At 40.4% G+C, this 20,763-nt stretch overlaps 1 protein-coding gene across 1 annotated transcript in view; it reads right to left on the bottom strand.

The window, feature by feature from the left end:
- LOC142095362 (synaptonemal complex protein 2-like) overlaps window positions 1-20,763 on the bottom strand; it is a 315,417-nt gene that overhangs the window by 265,910 nt on the left and 28,744 nt on the right. Inside the window, exons 4-8 of the mRNA XM_075178313.1 lie at window positions 11,288-11,416; window positions 6,564-6,668; window positions 4,779-4,803; window positions 4,606-4,691; window positions 2,027-2,115 (exon numbers count right to left, since the gene is read on the bottom strand). Of these exons, the coding sequence (XP_075034414.1) occupies window positions 2,027-2,115; window positions 4,606-4,691; window positions 4,779-4,803; window positions 6,564-6,668; window positions 11,288-11,416 (434 nt within the window). The remainder of the gene's footprint in view (window positions 1-2,026; window positions 2,116-4,605; window positions 4,692-4,778; window positions 4,804-6,563; window positions 6,669-11,287; window positions 11,417-20,763) is intronic.

Genomic DNA, 20,763 nt, shown 5'->3' with positions numbered 1-20,763 from the left:
GCAAAATGCCCCTTCCCCATCCAGTTTAAGCCCGAACACGGCCTGCGGCATGGAACAGGCCTGCACTCATGGCCGTATCTGCCGGTACAGGCCATGCGCAGAGTGATTTTGTGATTGATACGCTCAAAATCGGCAGATACGTCCCTTGATGAATCAGAGCCACTGTGTTCAGCTTACGGAAAACATTATAGAAACGTAGGCTCCTATCAGGTTTCAGGATTAGAACTATGGTTTTGGACCACTCACTGTTGGACTCTTCTATAACACCAAGATATAATAATTTTTTAACCTCCTTGGAAATGGTCTCTTGCTGGGCTTCAGGTATTCTGAAGCTAAGATATTAGGATGACATTGACCCCTGGTTCTGTGACAATATTATGCTTTATTATGGGCAGATAGCTCTGAATATATATCCCTATTGCTTATGAGGAACACTTTAGCCTTGTTCTTTTGAGCAGCTGACAACTTTTACTTCTGGAACTAAAGGAAGTTGGGCTACTGGTGGTCCAGGTTCGACTGACAGGTCTAACCTAACCTTCTAGGGTTTTATTAGGTTAAGCCTGGTAAATTTGTTCAGGCGTTCTTTCCCCGGCTGGTACAATTTATAATTAACGCATTCACTTTCTCCCTGATCTCAAACAAAACTGCCATTTAGCCAAAAACTTGCTTTCTATCGTGGGAACCAATAAAAAAAACCTCTTTTCCCAGGAACAAACGTACGAACCCGGACATTCAGATTATACACCCTCTGTTGAGCTTATTGGGCCTGTTCCATATGCTCTTTGACAATGAACATCACAGCAGCAATCCGATTCCTGCATCTGAGATAAATGTTCAATAACACTTTTATAAGGCGTGGGTTGCTCCTCCCACATCTCTTTTGCCACATCCAGCAACTCTGGAGTGTCTTCTATTCAACAAATAAAATGTAGAGAACCCTGTAGAGCACTGAGGAACTTCTCTAATGGCCAGTAACAAATATGACAAATAATCACAAATTGTTTTTCATCTTTATCTACTTTTTAGGATGCTTTTAAAAAGGTAGTGTTGAACCTTTCTACCAACCCCTCAGTCTGTGGATGGTAAAAGGATGTCCTGAGGTAAGTGACCTTAAACAACTCGCACACTTGTTTCACGATTCTAGACATAAAGGGGGTACCTTGGACAGTCAGGATTTCTTTAGGTATTCCCACTTGGCTAAAGACATGCACCAGCTCTATAGTCTCGGGATACCGGGTAGCATAATCAATTATCACTATGATATACTGAAGTCCCCAAGCTGACATTAACAAGGTCCCACACTGAAATGGGGTCTGAGAGCATGATACTGCCACTTAGGACAGGAACAGCAATATTCCAACACACCTCTGTACAGCTCTGGCAAAAAGAAGCGCTGTAAAATCCTATCTGTGGTCTTTTCTGTGCCTAAGTGTGATGTGCCTAGTGAGCTAGGTCTAATACGGTTCTCCTATGTGACTGGGGAACTACCAGCTGTTCTATTACACCCTCAACCAATTTTTGGTTATTTGGTACAGAAGTGCCAGAGTACTTACAATTGCTTTTCATTTAGTCTTAACAACCTCTCAGTCAGATGGCAGCAGTGTTTCTGCATTTTAACCAGGCAATTTCAGGTAAAGGTAATATTACAAGTATCAAGAATATAGCACGTAAATCCTGCATGTTTAAACTACAACATAGTTCAAATATCATTCAATTATCTTTAAAATTGTTCATTTAGCATTCCTACAACTGCTCTCATATTGTGACATTTTTTATCTTAAGACACTTTTTGGGAATCAATGAAATAGAAAAAGATCTGCTTCATGCAAAATGGCAGGGGATAAAAGGGTAAACCAAGAGGCAAGTGAAATGATAAAAATACATTCAGCATACAGTGCAAAAAGTGCTACACAATAATGGTAATCTTGCACATCTTCTAAAATCACAGGTCCATCTAAACATCATTTGTGTTCAAGCGAGACCAGGGATAGTGTTCAATACATATATATTATAAATAAATATTTACATAGTAGACATCATTTCTCTAGTAAAGATCAGTTTTTTTCTGGTTTCTCGAGGCATTGTGTCAAGCATTAGATTCAGTTTGCGTACAGCCTGCAAGAAAGTGAAAAATAGAACATTATTTTACAATACAATCCTTGTCCTTGTCCTGATACTGCTCCTTACGGCCTCATACCCACTGGTGTTGATTACATGCTTTTCTAATGTTAGTACAATGCGTATAAACAGTTCTAAAAATAAAACCCAGTTTTCAATAACCCCAAACCCATTAGCGTTTTTTACGAATGTTTGATTCACTTGTGTTATAAAGCAAGTAAACATATTGGGAAAGCCTAGGTGACCTTCAATCACCTGAAAAATGCTTGTAGTAAATGCAGGTCAAAGAAGAACAAAAAAAACCTTCAATAGGAATGAAGCCTTAAAGCTGCACTAACACCAAAAGTGGTGATAATTTTTGTTCAACACTTTAAAATCCTGCGGCTTCTCATTGGTCCTCTTATCCCACACCTCCATCCAAAAATCACACAGCCCTGGTTGTCAGCCAGGGCTCTGTGACTTACCACAGAGCCGCGTAAAAAAACGGCTTAATGAAGCAACCTCCTGGCTTCCGTTGAAACCTTCTTAGGTAGTAATGCAGCTTTAATCTGCCACTGTTTACCATTATATTTTGGCTCTATACTATTGTTCATTTAAAAAAGTTCATGCAGTTACCAATTTAAGTTTTCAATTGTACAATGATACAGAATATGATAATAATTATAAGCTGTTATAAAATGTAGTATCAAATATGCCTGCGAGACAGACATTTTCATCTAAAGACTATCCATCAGTCTGGTGTAAAATACAAGCAGCAGTAAAGTGGAAACACACTTAAGCAATGGTTATAGATTTTAGAAAGGCTGACTTCAAATGTGACTCCCTAATAGGATGGGGATTGATAAGTGAACTGCAGAAACAGTCAAATAAACTCTTTATGAATGAGTAATGATTAAATGCAACTAGATATGTTAGTAAAAGGAAGGGAAAGCCAATAAGTTTCTCAAAGAAACTACATAGAGGCAATATAGATAGATATAATAAAAGCCTAAAAAGCTTTTCTAAAACAAACTAAAAACATGCAATAAAATGTGAAAAATCACGAAGAATATTGCAATCACTAAAAACGTTAACAAATTTTTCTTTAAAGCATAAGTAAAAGGAAAAAAACAAAAATGGTAATGCTAAAAACTGAAGAGGGCAAATATTATAAAGGAGACAAAAGAAATTGAAGAATGTCTAAATAATTATTTTTACTGATGAAAAGTAAAAGGGGTGACCGCTAAAGGTCACATTAGAGGGGAAATACAGATACTTTATTGTACTGTGAACGCAAATATATTTCACTTCAGAAGATGAGTTAATTGAACTCTCAAAATTAAAAGTAAATCGTTCAACGGATCCATACGATATACACCCAAAAGTATTAAAAGGAACTTATAGCAGTGTATGCAGGATTAACCAAACACTATAACCAATGGCTGCAGACAGCTAAATTATAGAGCCATTTATTCAGCCCTATCTCTAAAAACTATTAATAAACTTCTAAGAAGAGCTTCAAATATGATGTATGGGCTATATTACAAAACTTATTAGGCAACACTTAAAAATCGTTTGCAAGGGTTGGGTACAGTTGCTCGATGATGGAAAAGCCGACAGCGATTAGACCAACAAAAAAAGAACGATTTCAGGGAAAAACTACATCAATAGATAGACTTACCTCCAAAACGACTCTGCAGATATCCGATGGAGGCAAAAGGATGACAGGACCTCCTTCCAACTGGCCAGCTCTCCGGCACCACTGTCTGAAGTCAGTGCGACCTGAATGATATCTGCAGTGTCTTTTTGGAGGTAAGTCTATCAATATTGATGTAGTTTTCCCTGAATTTGTTCTTTTTTTTGCAGGTGTAATCGCTGTTGGATTTTACGTAGTCGCGGAAGCGATTACCACCGGTTGGCCAACCCACGGCTCTTAAAAAGCATGCGACTCTACACTTTTAAACGTCACTCTCAACTGGGAGCAGATTGCAGAATCGTGCTCCGGGCACCAGCAGGAACAGATTGGACCCTAGTCAGCTGGTCCCAATTTGAATGAAGACTGACCAGGAACAGATGATATTTGGGTCACGTGATTTCCTCTGCACGAAGCAGGGAGGTCACATTGTAACAGATCATCCAATCAGGGTAGGAGAGAGTATTGTGTGCTCTCCCTCCATTCTCTGTGTGGTCTTCAGTGGTAATGGTAAGTGGGGAAGGTGTGAGAGGTTTGCAAGTGGTGAAATCCGATGCTATGTGGAGAGGTCTGATGGGCATGTAAGAGCATATGGGGAAGTTTGATGGGCATGTGGAGAGATAACGACACATGGGGAGGTCTGATGGGAATGTGGGGTGGCTGATGGGCATGTAGGGAGATCTGATGGGCATGTAGGGAGATCTGATGAGCATGTGGGAAGGTCTGATGGGCATGTGAAGAGGTCTGAGGAGAATGTTGGCCATTTCAGATTTCATACTACATATAATATTATAAAATACAAAGTCATAATTTACCTCCTGCTTGATAAATGTATTTATAGTTGTGTCAGATACTAAAGAACAAGTTCTTGAAATAAAGTGTTCAAGCACCTGGATTTTACCTACAAAAAGAATGCAATAGAAATCCTTTATATGACAAAAGCAAGAAATACATAGACCACATTTATAAAAATAATTATCCTGCCTACCATCATTATTGTGGTCATGTACAACCTGCAAAACAGAAGCAAAAAAAATGTTACATTATAAGTTATTTGATTTTTAACAAGCTATAATGGATTTTTATATCTGAGATGCCTATCATACTAGCTTGTACATATCTCTCCTGCAAGTTTTACTATACACTTATTTTTCTTCCAGCATTCCTTTCATGCTTTTAAGCCATTTATTTTAAAATCAGGCAGTTGTTCATTTTTGTTGCCCAATGATAGGACACATCAGCTGAATACAAGTGTATCTAAAGCATAGAGCAGAGCAGAACAGTTTCATATCAAAGAATAAATAAACACAATAGCCCATAAAAAGGCAAAGCAGTAGGACATGTACAAGCCAAAAAATAGAAGACATCAGTATATGGACGACAACTTTAACCAGGTTTCCACTAAATCCAAAGTGGCTTTATAACAGTAAAGTGCTGTGTAAGCAATGGCACTATGTAAATGTATACATTTAGGTGCACCTAGACCTAAACCTACTTTATGCTATGTAAAGTAGGTTCACAGCTTTTGTTTATACACACACACACAGAAGACTTCCCACGAGTGGTCTCTTTCCCTCTCCTCCCTAAAGTTTGTGATGAGAACTCTTATGTACAATTGTAAAGGAGGGGGGCAAAGAAGTTCGGAACCTATTTTAAGAATGTAGACACCTTTTATCATGGCAACACTCAAGACCACATATGACTGTTGTTCGTTTGAACAGCATAAATGCCAGGACATAGAAATTAATGGAACTTAACGCTATACTCCTGTGAATTTTTTCGAGTTGCATTTTGTTTAGAACATACCTAAAGAAAAAGCTTGTGTGGACAAATCCTTATGTCTTTTCTAGTAAACAAAGAAAAATAATATATAGTGCTGAAAGGAAGTGTATGCTTCTGGACAGTGTACATAGATTTTAGTGGTTCCAATTATCAAAGAACACAATGTCAAGAGTCCAATTGCAGTACTGTTCACCAGACAACAGGAAAAGTAGTGTGCCATTCAGCACAGACTGTCTAAACCACTGAACGAGCGGTGGAAGTATTGGTGGACATACCTTACCACATTCCAGGGAACAATATAGTAGTCTGTCAATCTTCATATATTGATACGAGAAAAAAGTAAAAAATGATCTAAGGGCACAAAGCCCTGTGAGCATGTACAAAAGTGGCGAGATGTTGATGCTGCTTTGGATAATAGGGAAAGGAGGATATCACATTTTCAATGCCTTCGCTTCTAGAGAGCTAGTAGGTTTAAGCATTGTATGTGCCATATTACAGCAGTAGGAGAAAAGCGAATATAAAAGACAGATGTCCCTTTGTATGAACAGACCAATCTTTATACAGCATTTCTGACATACAATAGAATGCAAATATTTCAAGCTCAGGATTCCACAAATGATTCTTGCAGTAGTGAATTTTGGTCTGTCATCCTGAATTTTATGTGTACAATGCTTACCTTCTAATGTGCACAGTCTCCTCAGATTTGATTGTATAATGCCTACTGACCAATCAGTGCTCTCTATACATAACAAGCTCGTCATATGTGACCAGCACTGACTAATCGGCTCTCTAGACACAATGCAATCAGCAGTGCATCAGAGGAGCAAAGCTTCAAATTTGGTAATTTTATCAATTAGATATCCGCAAGGTGGGTGTACACCTGACTTCTGGAAGGAGTATCAAGGGTTTACTAGTGAACTCTTTATCAATATTTGTACATATTTCATGGACTGACTTATTAATATTTTCAGTTTCATGTAAATGTTCTTACCATAACTACATCAAAGAAATCCTCACTTAAAGTGAGCAAAGCTTCATTCTTCACACTTCCTGCACATGTCAGTATGTCTCTGATCTTTTCAAACCAGGTTACCATGTAAAAAAAAAAAAAAAAAAAGATATATATATGCCATTTCAAAGAAATAACATGTTCTATGCAAGGTTACATATGTATTCACTGGTAAAATAAATGACACACAGGGCCTTATGTAGGGTTGAAGCATTTTCCAGAAGATGCAGCAGAAAAAGACGCAATTAGGTATGCATGACGATTCAAACATACCTCAAGATGTGTGCAGGTCTTGACGGTTGAATATGGACCAGGTTGACGCATGTATTTTTTTTTTTCAAATTATCTTCATTGAATTCAATCAAAAAGGGTACAGAGGAAAAAATAGAGGGGGTGGGGAATGTGGGAATACAAAATTGAGAAAGTGTATTGAGACAGTAACACCCCTTTGTGTGTTTACAGCCACAGTAATTAGCAGCAGAATGGGTTGTACTAAAGAGCTTCGTGAATTTCAAGGTGGCACGGTCATAGGGTGCCACCTTTCCAAAAAGTAAATTCATCAAATTTCTGCACTGCTAGAGCTACCCAGGCCAACTGTAGGTGTGGCGATTGTGAAGTGGAAGCATTAACTATTATTCTTTTAAATTTTCACGGTGGGCACTATTATTTATTTAATTAATCACCAGGGCACTAAAGCAGGTTCCCTAACTTTTTTCTGTTGCCAGTATCTCTGAGGACTTGGGACAAACGGGAAAAATAATTGGTTGCCAACCACTCTGGTTTTACTCTTTGTGGTGAACCATGGGGTGCCCCAGCAGAAGACTGATCCAACATGCAAGTATGTACATCATCTGCTACTATTCTCCTCCTCTCCTAATCTGAACCTCACTTCATTATAACTTGTCCTTCACATCTGTGCATAATGTGTTTCTAAAAGGCAAGACACCATCATGGCCCCTGCACCATCCTGGACGTTTCCAAAATTGGCCTCTGTACCATCTAACTCTCCAGGACTCTGCACCACTCAGGCTCCCTGCACCATCATGGCCCTAGTACCTTGCAAACCAATGCACCATAATAAACCCCATTATGCCTATTGTTTCCATTTCTTACTTCTTTTAGAATGCAATTTGCTATATTAATCGAATCCATGCAACAATTATTCCGCTTATCTGATTCCATTGTTCTTATCTGTATATATTTATGACATTTTGTTTTATGTTGTAACCTTCTATGTATAGCAGTACAGAAGTCTTATAAATAATATTTGCTCAACCGCAAGGCAACAAGCTGTACAAGCACACAGAAAGGGACCACTGTGTGCTGAAGTCCCTAAAAATAGTCTGTCTTTTGATGGGAGCTTCATTGGGTTTCCATAGCCGAGTAACAGCAAATATGATTCAGATCACCATGTGCAATAACAAACGCTAACTGGAGCGGTGAAAACATAGCACCACTAGATTCTAGAGCAGTGGAAACAGGCTCTTTGGAGTGACAAACCGCACTTCACTATCTGACAGTCTGGCAAACAAATCTGGGCTTGGCAGATCCCAGGAGTATGCTTCTGTTGAAGAACCTTCTCCTATGATATGATTCTCAAGCCATTTCATGCATTGTTAAAAAGTATCTCCCATCCTCCCAGCCACATGGCAAGATTAGCTATCTTGCATGTGTTTGTAAACCCCCCCCCCCCCCCCCCCACAACTCTGGTCAGTTTCAGATAACAGCTTTGAAGCCTGAGACAAAGGAGGGTGTTGGGACACTGGAAGGGTCACTTGCTTTTTACTGCTGGACACAAACATAGTGGGGAGAACCGACAGTGGTGATGACATCATCATCCCTGGACCCAAGAAGCTCCATGTGTGTGTGGTGAATCACCACACACATGCTGTTACTTGGGAGGCTGGGTGTTTCCAAGTTTGGACTATAAAAGTCCAGACCGGGGACCCTCTCTCTCTCTCTGGATGCCTGCTGCCCCTTGACAAAGAGCTCTACACTACACTGCAGGACATACACTAGGGATACATTACACCACGGATACACTACACTGCAGAAAACATCTATAGGATTACAACACACTACTATATATATATTACACTAAGCTACAAGAAAGGATTCTAGCACTAGGGATACACTACACTGCAGAAAATATACTAGGAACATTATACAAATAGGGATACACTACACTGCAGAAAAGATCTATAGGATCTACTATAATATATATATATATATATATATATATATATATATATATATATATATATATATATATATATATATATTACACTAAACTACAAGAAAGGATTCTATACTACAGGATCATTCCCTACACTGCAGATAAGAATCGGACCGAGGATACAAGGACTTGATAAGTATCAATAATATATATATATACCCATAGAGCTATATGTGTATTTGTAATGTGGATTTAACTATTTATATACATATAATTGAGTAGCTATTGTCTGATATCTGTGATAGTTAAATCAATATTATAAATACTGATTCTTATTAAGGATACATATGCAAAGCTAGGATAGTGTAAGGAATAACGGTGGTGAACCTAGGGTTAATGTTATATTTATATACTACGTTATGTTGAACAACATTATGATATATGTGTGAATTGTGAATACAAGCTTTTCTGTGTTAACAGTAAAATACTTTGATTTAAATACATACATATGTTGTGAGTATTGATTATTTATAACGAATATATACTGTGAAGTACTGCTGAGATATATTGGATAAATAGTTCTGTAAAAACTTGTGTTATTTAGTGTGGTCAAAAGACTGAGTAAGGCAACACTGTGTAAGGAAAAGTGCATAAAAGTGCGAGTTTTATAGCGAGTGTATCTAAGAATATAATTAAAGGATAGCGTGCGCATGTGAGGCGCTACCACAGGTCCTTTAACAGCTTCCTATCAAAATGCATACTGCCGAAAATGCATCCTCCACATGTGGATCCAGAGCACATCCCCCACACTGGACCTCTTTAAAGAACAAATGTTCTTTGCCATGAAAATGGACTGGTTGGAAGCCTCCCTCCAAAAAACAAAATACACAGGGAGATTTTTTGACACTTGGGAGAGCTTTGTTGGCACTTTGTCAGTCCCGCTGAGAGAACAAATACAAAAATGTTTTCAACATACCCTTTGGTATGAAACTAGAATATTCATGCAAGACCCACCTATCTTTCTGGACTAGGAGAGTGCTTGTGTTGCCCCGGTCTCTCCAGGCTTTTCTACCTTATGTGTGATATCATATTTATAGTTCACTTCAGTGACTCATGATTATTAAGTATAAACATATCTTTGTTCTTATTTATTTACTGATGTGTACATGTTTGACATTCTTCAATAAAGAAATATAAAAAAAAAAATGCATACTGCCAACTATAAAGTTTGGTGGAGACGTAATAATGGCCTGTGGCCGTTTTCATGGTTAGGCCTGAACCCCTTGGTTCATGTAAAGTGAGATGCTACAGCATAAAAATACATCTAGAGCATTGTGTGCTTTCAGCTTTGTGGCAACAATTTTGAGAAGGTCCTTTCCCAATTCAGCATGACAATGCTCTTATGCATAAAGCGACGTCCATCAAAAAACAGTGTTCTCCCTCCCAAAAATGTTGCCAGTCAGGTGGCATTAATAAGCAGCTGGTATTGAAAAATAATGGAGGTTATTGACCACACTTGGCAGGACTGGTCAGTCTGGTGGTCGGTCAGTTGCCTAACACACACTGCTGGCTGTAGTGCTCACATAGTGTCTGATCTAATAGGAGAAACAATGGTTTAGACCAGGGTTTCCCAAACCCAGTCCTTAGGGCTCCCTAACAGTGCAGATTTTCAATGTCTCCTTGCTGGAGCACAGGTGTATTCATTACTGACTGACATATTGTAACAGATCCACAGGTGGTTCTAATTATGTCACATGTGATCCGGAAAACCTGCACTATTGGGGAGCCCTGAGGACTGGGTTTGGGAAACCCTGGTTTAGACAATTATAATAGTCCTCTCTTTGGCTCCAAGATACGAGTGGCAAGGAAAAACCGCTCCATCAGGGTTAGTATGTGTGTAAAGCATGTAGGTTCTTATACATAGGCTGGTCCCACGCATTCCTAATCAGTGATTGGCTGCTCCATGTTAATCAAATGTGATGCTAGTCCACAATGATGTTACACACCTGTAGATGTAAACAAACCTCTGCTGAAGTAATTGTAATGTCCAGTTTTGTGGTAACAGATACTTAGAAGTAAGGAATGATAATGACTCCATTCATATGAGAAGAAATCATAGTGCCAAATACAATATAAATAGATACATATATATATAATTCCATTGTTGTAAATGGAGAACAATAATATTCTTATCTAGATAGTGCAAAGTAAAATAGTGGGCAAAAAAACAATGTTAGTAAAAACATTTAATGTTCTATGTATTCCTAGGCACATAAATCCTACAAGGAGTTCTTTTAAGCGAGAAGAAGGGGGGGGGGGGGGGGGGATATAGTCCCAGACAAAAGAAGGGCATTCAAAGTTGGGGGTCTATAGAAGGCGGGCCAGTTCGAAAACAAAGATAAGCCTACTCGGTATTAAAGTTTTGTTGGGTTGTTTTTTTAAAAAAATAAAAATAAAAAAAGCTAAACATCCTCGATACCCACAGTGAACAAGAAGTGGGGCTGTAAAAGAGAAGATTAAAAATACTTATCTTTTCCACAAGCCCTTGCTCAATCAATGTAGCAAGCCACTCTTCGCCATTTGAAGTCATACAGTTGGCACACTTATAAATAACATTAAGCACAAGTGATACATTCTTTACTTCATTATTTTCCAGTTCCTGAAACAAAAGTATATTTGTATATTAGTGATACGCATAAAAAAAAAAAAAAAAGCTGTATTCACCACATATTGACCTTTATGCAGAATAGGACTGGACTCTGTTCAACTGGACAAAACCACATGTTTACCACACATTAGGCAAGTAACCTGGACTGCTGTATATATAAATATATGCAAGATAATATATATAAATATATGCAAGAAATCATAGCTATATGTTTAAAGTAACAATTTTGTTTAAATAATGTATCAAGTTAGAGTGTTTCAAGAATCTAAATATTTTTTTCTTTGGTTCTCATATAACATGGAACCAAACAAGTAAAAGGTAAACAAATAAGAGGGTCTGCACCTGATAGTTTAACTAAAATCATGAAGGGATAATGTGAAAATAAGTGTTTACATTGAAAAACAAAAAAGTATTCAAATTATTATTAAAATATAAAAATTATTGTTAAAAATTATACTAACATTGTATTATCACATTGCACTTAATTGAATACACCAATCATTACTACAAAGAGAGAAAAAAACAATCTGCAATCAATCAAGAAATAACACAACTTTCATGGTTTATGTTTTATTCAAAAAATGACTAAGACTCCTCAAATGTTCTTCATAGCGATTGATGGGGGGGGAAAAACAACTTTATACAGAGGGAGCTTCCCCAAATCTCAGGAGGCTCAGTGCAGCTGGTTTTCCCTAGGCTCCTTGGTTAGTCTCAAAGCCTTGGCTGAAAATGGAGCCTTATGAGGTTTTGGGGTTGGGTGTGAGTGGGTGGATTAATGGAGAAGGTGCAATTATGGGCATTGGAGGTTCTCATTGGCCTCCCATGAATAACTCAAACGGCAGCCATTTTATAATGCTAGTCAAAATGTTTACCAATACATCCCTTGTATACTGTTTTGGTTACATTTACAAGCAGGTTCTTTCAGTTCAACCTTATTACATTTAAACATTTTGCTTCCATGTTTCTAACTATTGCTTCATTAGGGGAAATTCATCAGAGAAAATGACTTTACCCTAGTCCTCAGCAGTCCAATTCCATTACCCTTTGCAGGGCCGCTGAGAGGGGAGGGGGGGGTACTAATTACCGGACTCTGATTTTTTATGTTTTTTTTCCCACAGCCAGAAGGGGGGGGAAGGGGGGTTTGGCGGCGGCGCCACCGCGATCGTGTATACAAATACTCACATGATCGCGGCGCCGGCGTCCCTCTTCCCCTCTTTGTAATTGCAATAAATGTTGGGCGTGACGTGATGACGTCACGCCCGACATTCAGAGAAGAGCCGAGCACAGAAGAAGGCAGAAGACAGAAGAGAGAAGAAACGAAAATAAAGATGAAAGAAAGCAATACAGGAGGTAAGTGAAAGAGGAGAAACGCAGAGAGGCACAGGGGGATAAAGAAAAGAGGGGCAAAGGCAGCATGGCACAGGGGGATGAAGAAAGGCGCAGTGCGATCATAAGAAGGCATAGCATAGTGATGATGAAGGGGCACAGTAATGTGTGTGTGATGACACAGGGAGCTTTTGGCAATGTAGTGTGTGTGAGGTAGATGGTGGCTAATTAATGGCTGCTATTTTGTTTACGGGGTAATGGGAATACTATTATTTTAATGTTGGGGCTCTAGGAAGGCCTAATTATTAATCTTGGGGGTAATTGATTTAACGGCGGGGCTGGTTGTAATTTTCTAAATTTAGCCATTTTTTTCCCAAATAGGGTCCCCCAACATTCCAGGACCCAGACAAGATGCAACTAAAGAAACCTGCGGCCACATAGGGTGAAATTGAGAAGAACAGGTAGGGTAGAGCAGGAGAGTGTGTGAAATGTTGTGATTCTAGTGGGACAATGTACATTTTTGGTGAGTGTTCTGCCCTATGTAAGGTACAGGCTAAGACTGTGAACTCTCTGTGTACACACTGCATACTTTCTGTACTACACTTTGGTGCTAGATGTCTTGAAAGTCAGGAGTGCTTGGACATATGTCACGCTCCGGTGAATTCAGTGCCTAGCGCTTTTTCCCCACAGCCATGCCCCAATGATGCATAGCCACGCCCCCAATTGTATGACCAAACCCACTACTAACTTCGGGCCCCGCGTAGCGGAGGCGCAAAATTTTTCAACATGCGCACCTATAAGACGGCCCCATGAAGTTGTTGTACTGGGCCCTGAATTCCGTTTGGCAGCCCTGACCGTTTGCAGAATATCAGTCTGTCCCTGATGTTTTTCCTGGGGAGAAGTGGCTTCTTTGCTGGCCTTCTTGACATCAGGCCATCCTCCAAAATTCTTTGCCTCACTGTGCGTGCAGGTGCACTCACACCCGCCTGCTGCCATTCCTGAGCAAGCATTTCACTGGTGGGAGTGGGCTCACTCACAATTTTGCTTAAGAACACAGTCATGTATAAAGAATGGTACCAAAGCATTCTCCAAAAGCAAATTCTCCCAACCATCCAGGAACAGTTTGGTGACGAATAATGCCTTTTCCAGCATGATGGAGCACCTTGCCATAAAGCAAAAGTGATAACTAAGTGGCTCTGGGATCAAAACATCGAAATTTTGGGTCCATGGCCAGGAAACTCCCCAGACCTAAATCCCATTGAGAACTTGTGGTCAATCCTCAAGAGGCGGGTGGACAAAGAAAAACCCACAAATTCTGACAAACTCCAAGCATTGATTAGGCAAGAATGGGCAGCCATCAGTCAGTATGTGGCCCAGAAGTCAATTGAAAGCATGCCAGGGAGAATTGCAGAAGTCTTCAAAAAGAAGAGTCAACACTGTAAATATTGACTCTTTGTCTAAAAACACTGAAGCAACAAACTTTGTGAAAACCAATACTGGTGTCATTCTTAAAACTTTTGTCCATGACTGTACTTAAGACTGAAAGATGGGCATTTGTCTGTAGAACAGCCTGTCTTCATAAAACATGATAGGGTGGTCTCCAGGACCGAGCTCCAATAGTTACAAAACGCTTTTGCTGTACAGATCGCTACAACCAAAGTCATCTTCCACATACATAAAGAACATCAACGTCAATGGTTAAAAAGCACGCTGTCAAGTCTAAGTTCATGGCTTAAGGAACTATAGCAGAAATGAATGCAGCAGTCCCTACAAAAAAGGAAAAAAAATCTAAAGGTAACAGTGCCAGTTTCCTCTGTAAAAATAGAGACAGGGATGAATCTAGATGTTTCAAGAACAAAGTCCCAGACCGCTGTCTAGCCCCTCTTGTAAAAACTAAAGCAACGTCGATTTCCCTATACTCCCCATAGAGTAGAGTAGAGTAGCAGAGGGGCGGGGGAGGAGGACGGGGGGAGTCAGAAGGTAGACAAGAGGAATTGAGATAGGTGAGTTAAATAAAGTAATAGCCAACAATGACAATGACGGTGGGGAGAGGTGTGGCAAAGAGGCAAGGCAAGCCGTGTTAAATGAGACAGAGAGGTGTGAACGGGGAACAAAGAGACAAGAAAGGCCAATAGACGGAGAGCAGAGGAATACAAAGGGAGAAATAAAATGCGGTTGGAATAGATTAAGAAATGCAAATAAAAATAATTAAATAATTAATTAAATACAGTAAATGAGAGAAGCAAATAGAAATAATTAAATACAGTAAATAAGAAATGCAAATAGAGATAAATAAATTCAGTAAATGCAATAAAAATAGAGAGCGAAAGATAAAAATAAATACAGTAAATGCAATAAAAATAGAGAGCGAAAGATAAAAATAAATACAGTAAATGCAATAAAAATAGAGAGCGAAAAATAAAAATAAAGAATGGAGAAAATAAATATAAAAATATAATAAATAAAGAACTAAATAAAGAAATACAAGTAGAATAAAAATAAGGCCTACAAAGGAAGCCGAGAACAATAAATACAGTACAATATGGACTAGGGTGAAAACAGGAGAATAAGAATGAGAACAATCCCGGGAGATGAGACAAAGTCACTGGGAGAAAGTCTGTGAAGGCTGAGGTGAGAAAGTCGCTGGAAGAAAGTCTGCGACGTCTGTGGTTGCCAGGAGACTTAGAAGCAGGAGCTTCAGGCAGCGGGTGTCCAGAGGAGTGCAGGGCCGATTACCACATCGCTAATCTCTTCAATCAAGGTATGCACAACACCCAAGGTGTCCGTATTTCCCGCTACTACACTCGCCGCCTTCTCTGATCTAGCCAAATGTGCCAGAACTCTGCCACATTTATCTGCTTCAAAGTACTGAGTATACCTAGCAAATAGCAACGTACGCCTCGATTTGTCTAACAAATAGTCTGACCACTCTCGCTGTACCACTAACTAAGCCAGCCTGTCAGAAGCCATATGAGGAGAGATACACCTCCTCCAACCGCAAAACCTCCTTTTCTAACATATCACCTCGCAGCCTAGATTCTTTTTTGAAATAGTTAATACTTCTAATTAGAGAACCTCTTAAAAAAGCATTAAATAAATCCCAGACGAGAGGTGGAGCCGCTGTATCAACATTAGTAGCAAAATACCCCTCCCATTGAGATTCTAATGTATTTCCATCCTTCAATAATGTCAACCAGAAGGGGTTAAGTCTCCAAAATACTTGGCCTCGAGAGGCATTAAGCTTTACAGTCAGTACCAACGGGGAATGATCTGAAATCCCTCTTGTTAAATATGCAACATCCGAGACAGCCGGCAGCAACTCCCTCGATATAAGTCCTAAATCAATTCGGGAGAAGGCATAATACGAAGTATAAGTACAAGAGAAACAAATCTCTGCCAGATGTCTCAGACGCCACACATACACTAAGCCCATCTCTTCCACCAGATCAGCAAACTTCGATTTTCTAGCATGTGTAGTATCCCCCCACCTCCCCTTCACCTGTCAACATTAGAATCCAGCACATTATTGAAATCCCCACAACAAATCACAGGAGTATCAGGAGATAGGGAGATGAAGTCACTGCATTTCTTTAAAACTTCACCACTATAAGGGGGCAAGACATAGACTGACAGTAAGTTTATACGCTTAGAATAAAAAATACCCCTCACAAAAACATATCTACCTAATGGGCCAGATTCCACCTCTTCCAAAACAAAATTTACTTTTTTACGTATAAGGAGAGATACCCCTCCAGAGTGACACGTATGAGTAGCATGATAGGCCCATCCAACCCACGGTTTCTTAAGGGCCAACAATTTACCTCCCACTAGATGAGTCTCAGTGAGGCATGTAACATCCGCCTCATACTTTTTTAATTGGGATATGACCAAGTACCGTTCAATTTTGTAATTTAGGCCATGAACATTCCAGGTCAGGAATTTAATAAATTCCCCTATTCATCTTCTCATTTGCCATAACACAAGGGAATACACATGAGACATTTCCACATAGAGATCCAACCCCTCCAGTCCAGGCAGACACCCAGCCACATTAACATATACCAATACAGTTAACCTCATCATCTGAAAGTATTTGCATAGAGAAAATAGAACACATTTGACACTGCATTTTACTCTAACGAACCTACCACTCCCTACCCTATCCAAACAACCCCCCTCCCCGTATATCCACCCCAACTTAGACATACCTGGATCCCATTACATCTACCCCACATCCCCTCAAACAGCGTACACATCTATACCCACGTATTTATGGAAACACTAGTATATGCCGAAAAAGGAGGAGATTGCGACCCTTAAAGCAAGGGAAGCCCCCCAGCCCGCAACTTCACCATTTTACTCCTCTAGCACCCCACACCCATTCAATCCACTAGCACTAAGTAGAATATCCAAAAGCTTCAGAAATATCACCTTATAATTGACACCTTTGTAAGAATCCAAATAATACTATATTAATCAAAACATTTCAATATGTATAAACATAAATCAAAGTGATATACATTAACGGAACTTATCTCAAACTATATAAACTATCAAAGGCATACAATCTTCAATACACACAATCGTCATCTCCACCTTTTCAAACCCGCAGCTTGATAAATTTATCCCCCGGTATGAAGACTGCTGAAATTTTCTGCTCACTGCATTATAATTTTTGTTTCTTTCATCTCCAGGGAGTTCTTGCCACGTCAATGGCATTGTCTAACTCAGGGGTAGGCAACCTGCAGCTCTCCAGGTGTTGTGAAACTACAAGTCCCAGCATGCTTTGCCAGTAGATAACCAGCAGATAGGTGGCAAGGCATGCTGGGATTTGTAGTTTCACAACACCTGGAGAGCCGCAGGTTGCCTACCCCTGGTCTACCTGGATCTTTAGCGCCTTGCAGAAGAGACTGTGCTATTAGAGCATTTAACACTGCTATCAGTTGCAGATGAAACTGAAAAGCAACATACTCACAGTCCAGAAGGATGGCATCAGTTGTCATGATTGTCTAGTCTCAAATTGAGAAGAGGAAGCATTTGTTGAGATTGTTGATCCTGAACCACCAAAGGAGTGGATAACATGCACTTGGAGACAACCGGATGAATTGACTGAACAAAAGTTGGTGTGACTTGCTCCATATTGATAAGTGTTCAATCTGGAACTCTCTCCCGTGGAAGCAAGCAAACTGTACCGACTCAAAAGTCAACACCATCTTCCATAAGATCTTCATGCAAAATCAAGCACATGTCCATCTAAAAGCTAATCACATGAACTTTATCAATCTTTGTTATTATAAACTCTTGCCTTTGGGCAAGAATACTCTCTGCTTTCTGATGTCAAACACCAACCTTAGAAAAATAATTTATTGGGCAGGTATAAGGATGGATTTCAGGTAGTTGATCATCCCATGAGATTCCAAAGTCTGGGGCCATCGTCTGCATATGGGCCTGGAATAATGTTGAGGGCCCTGCCTTGAATAACAGGTTGTCCAGGTAAGGGATAATTGTTATTCCCCTGTATCACAAAAGAGCAGCCATAGCCGCCATAAGCTTTGGGAATAGAGCTCGAAATTGATATAATGGTGAAAAAAAAAAAAAAGAGTGCAAGCCTGGGAAGCCATTTGTGACTTCTCAGAGTGGAACATGTTGTTTATGACCTATTTCAGTAATTCCACCTTGAGCCTGTCAACCCACAGATGGGTGTTTAAAAGTGCCAGAAAGTGACATCTGGTTATAGACCAGGAAAAGGTTTGAATAGAATCATAACCTTTTATGCTCTTCTGAGACAGAATGACCACCACTGAGGAGGCTAATGAGTGTATGGCCTCCAGCAGAATAGTCTATTGTTTTGTCTCGGTAAGATCTGAGGGGAAAAAACATTTCGGAGTAGACTTTCAAATATCTATGACGTAGCTCTGGTCTATACTTTCTCTCACCCAGGTATCTGACGTGGAACCGAACCACCGATGCCTGAAGAGAAGGCGGGCACCCATCACAGGAGTTCCCAGGAGGACATAGTGCCCCTCATGCTGATTGTTTACCCGAAGGTTTGGAGGCTAGTTGACTAGCTGAACAAGCCTATGTTCCCCTATCCTGTGTCCCATGAGGGGCGGTATATTGCCCTTGGAATTAGCACACTTGGCTGTTTCTGAAAAGCGAAAGGACCTAAACCTTTCCTTTAGGATGCTGTCACAAACTTACCTGCTCCGCACTCCTGTGCTGCTGATTTTCTCTCTCTGCCTCTGTGTAGAGGGCAGCACTTCATGGTTCCGGCGGTCACATGATTGTGGCTGGGAGTCAGCATATATCTGCAGAATATATATAACTCACCAAAACATTACAGCCTAGTCAAAGCAACAAACCTCATGACATCTGGCTCTCCCTATGTATGCTCTTTTGGCTGGTTAGACATCTGCTTCTGGACATCTACTCTGGTGCCTGTGTTCCTGTATATCCTACCCAGCAATCCATACCAACAACACTGCAGTCTGTGCTCCAGTGTATCCGACCCAGCTATCCATACTGACTACTCTACTGTCTGTGTTAGTGCATCTAAACCGGCGACACTCTTGTGTGGTGTTTCTTCAGTGTATCAGACCCAGTGTCCCACTGATTACGGATTAGGATTCTTCTGTGTGCTATACCGCTTCAGCTAACTAAATTCTGCTTTGCCTCGCTTACTATACTACCACTACAGAGTCTGCTCTTTCTGGTCCAGCCTTGGTCCCTTACCAACTGTCTGTCATCTATCACATAAGTGGGCTAACCTAAGGGCCGCGACCTGCAGATCTCCGGCTGCAGAATCCATCCCGATTTACAGCGGTTCTTGGTGAAAACCAGGGCAGATCGTTAGGCTCCGCACCTTCAGAAGGCCAGCACTAATACTGACTGATTAAAAAATGCTGAGAATCGCAACAGATGTAAGCGCTCATGAGCAGGACCCTCTTTCCTTGAGTTCTCCTTCTAATATTCCATCACCCTATGTACCTTTTGGCCTGCTTCCCTAGCCCTGTTTGCTTAAGCCTACTTCAAGCTGGTCACTACCATTACTTTCACTCACTGTCCCACAAATAATTTGATCTGCAGTACCATGTTACCTGTATATTTGCAGCTAATTGAATGAATAAAATGTCTCAGGGACGTTCAGGAGGGGATCCAGAGGGAGAGGAGATCAGACTTTGTGTGAGATTTTATAAAAGTGTTTAAGCTCTTATCTGGACCTCTACACCCCATGATTGCTCCACCACCAACCCCGCCCCCCCCCTCCCCCTCCGGGATTATGTACGAGAAAAGGATATCTTTTTTAATGAGGCATATAATCACTCAGAATCATTGTTCTTACCACTCCACTTTACCCAGGAATCGACATCCACCATTCGTTGTAGACTCAAATCGCTCAGGACAATGTATGTGACTTCCTGGTGTATATGAGTATGTTATTATTATTATTAATTTTTATTTATAAGACGCCACTAAGTATCCGTAGCGCCGTACAAGGACAAACAATGGCACAGTACAAGGTGAAACAGCACAGTACAAGTAACAGTAAGCACTATAACTCTGGGGGCTCAGGCTCAGCTAACGAGAGTGAGGGGAAAAGTCCGTACAGGCCGGTAACTTGGGCCCAAGAGGGTGGGCACGGATGACAGGTTAAGAGCAACTGAGGGGAGCGGAGAGAAGCGAGAGGAGACAGAGGGCAGAGGGACCAAGAGGAGGAGAGCTGAGTGGCTGGAGAGCGCAGTTAAAAGTGATGGAAACAGGAGGTAGGAGAGCCCTGCTCAAAGGAGCGTACAATCTAAAGGGAGGGGAAGACAGACAGACACATGGATGAGACGGAGAGACGGGAGAAACGGAGTCGAGGAAGGGATGAGAGAGAGAGGTAGCCGATCGCTGGGAGGTTAGGCATGAGACTGGAAGGCTTTTAAGAAAAGGTGGGTTTTTAATGTTCGTTTGAAAGAGGACAGATTGAGGGAAGTTCTGATGGAGCGGGGGAGCTTGTTCCAATGGAGGGG

The sequence above is a fragment of the Mixophyes fleayi genome, chromosome 6, assembly GCF_038048845.1.
Source record: "Mixophyes fleayi isolate aMixFle1 chromosome 6, aMixFle1.hap1, whole genome shotgun sequence".
NCBI classification, from domain to species: Eukaryota; Metazoa; Chordata; class Amphibia; order Anura; family Limnodynastidae; genus Mixophyes; species Mixophyes fleayi.
Note: the sequence above shows the minus strand (reverse complement) of the source record. Positions and strands in the feature narration are given on the sequence as shown.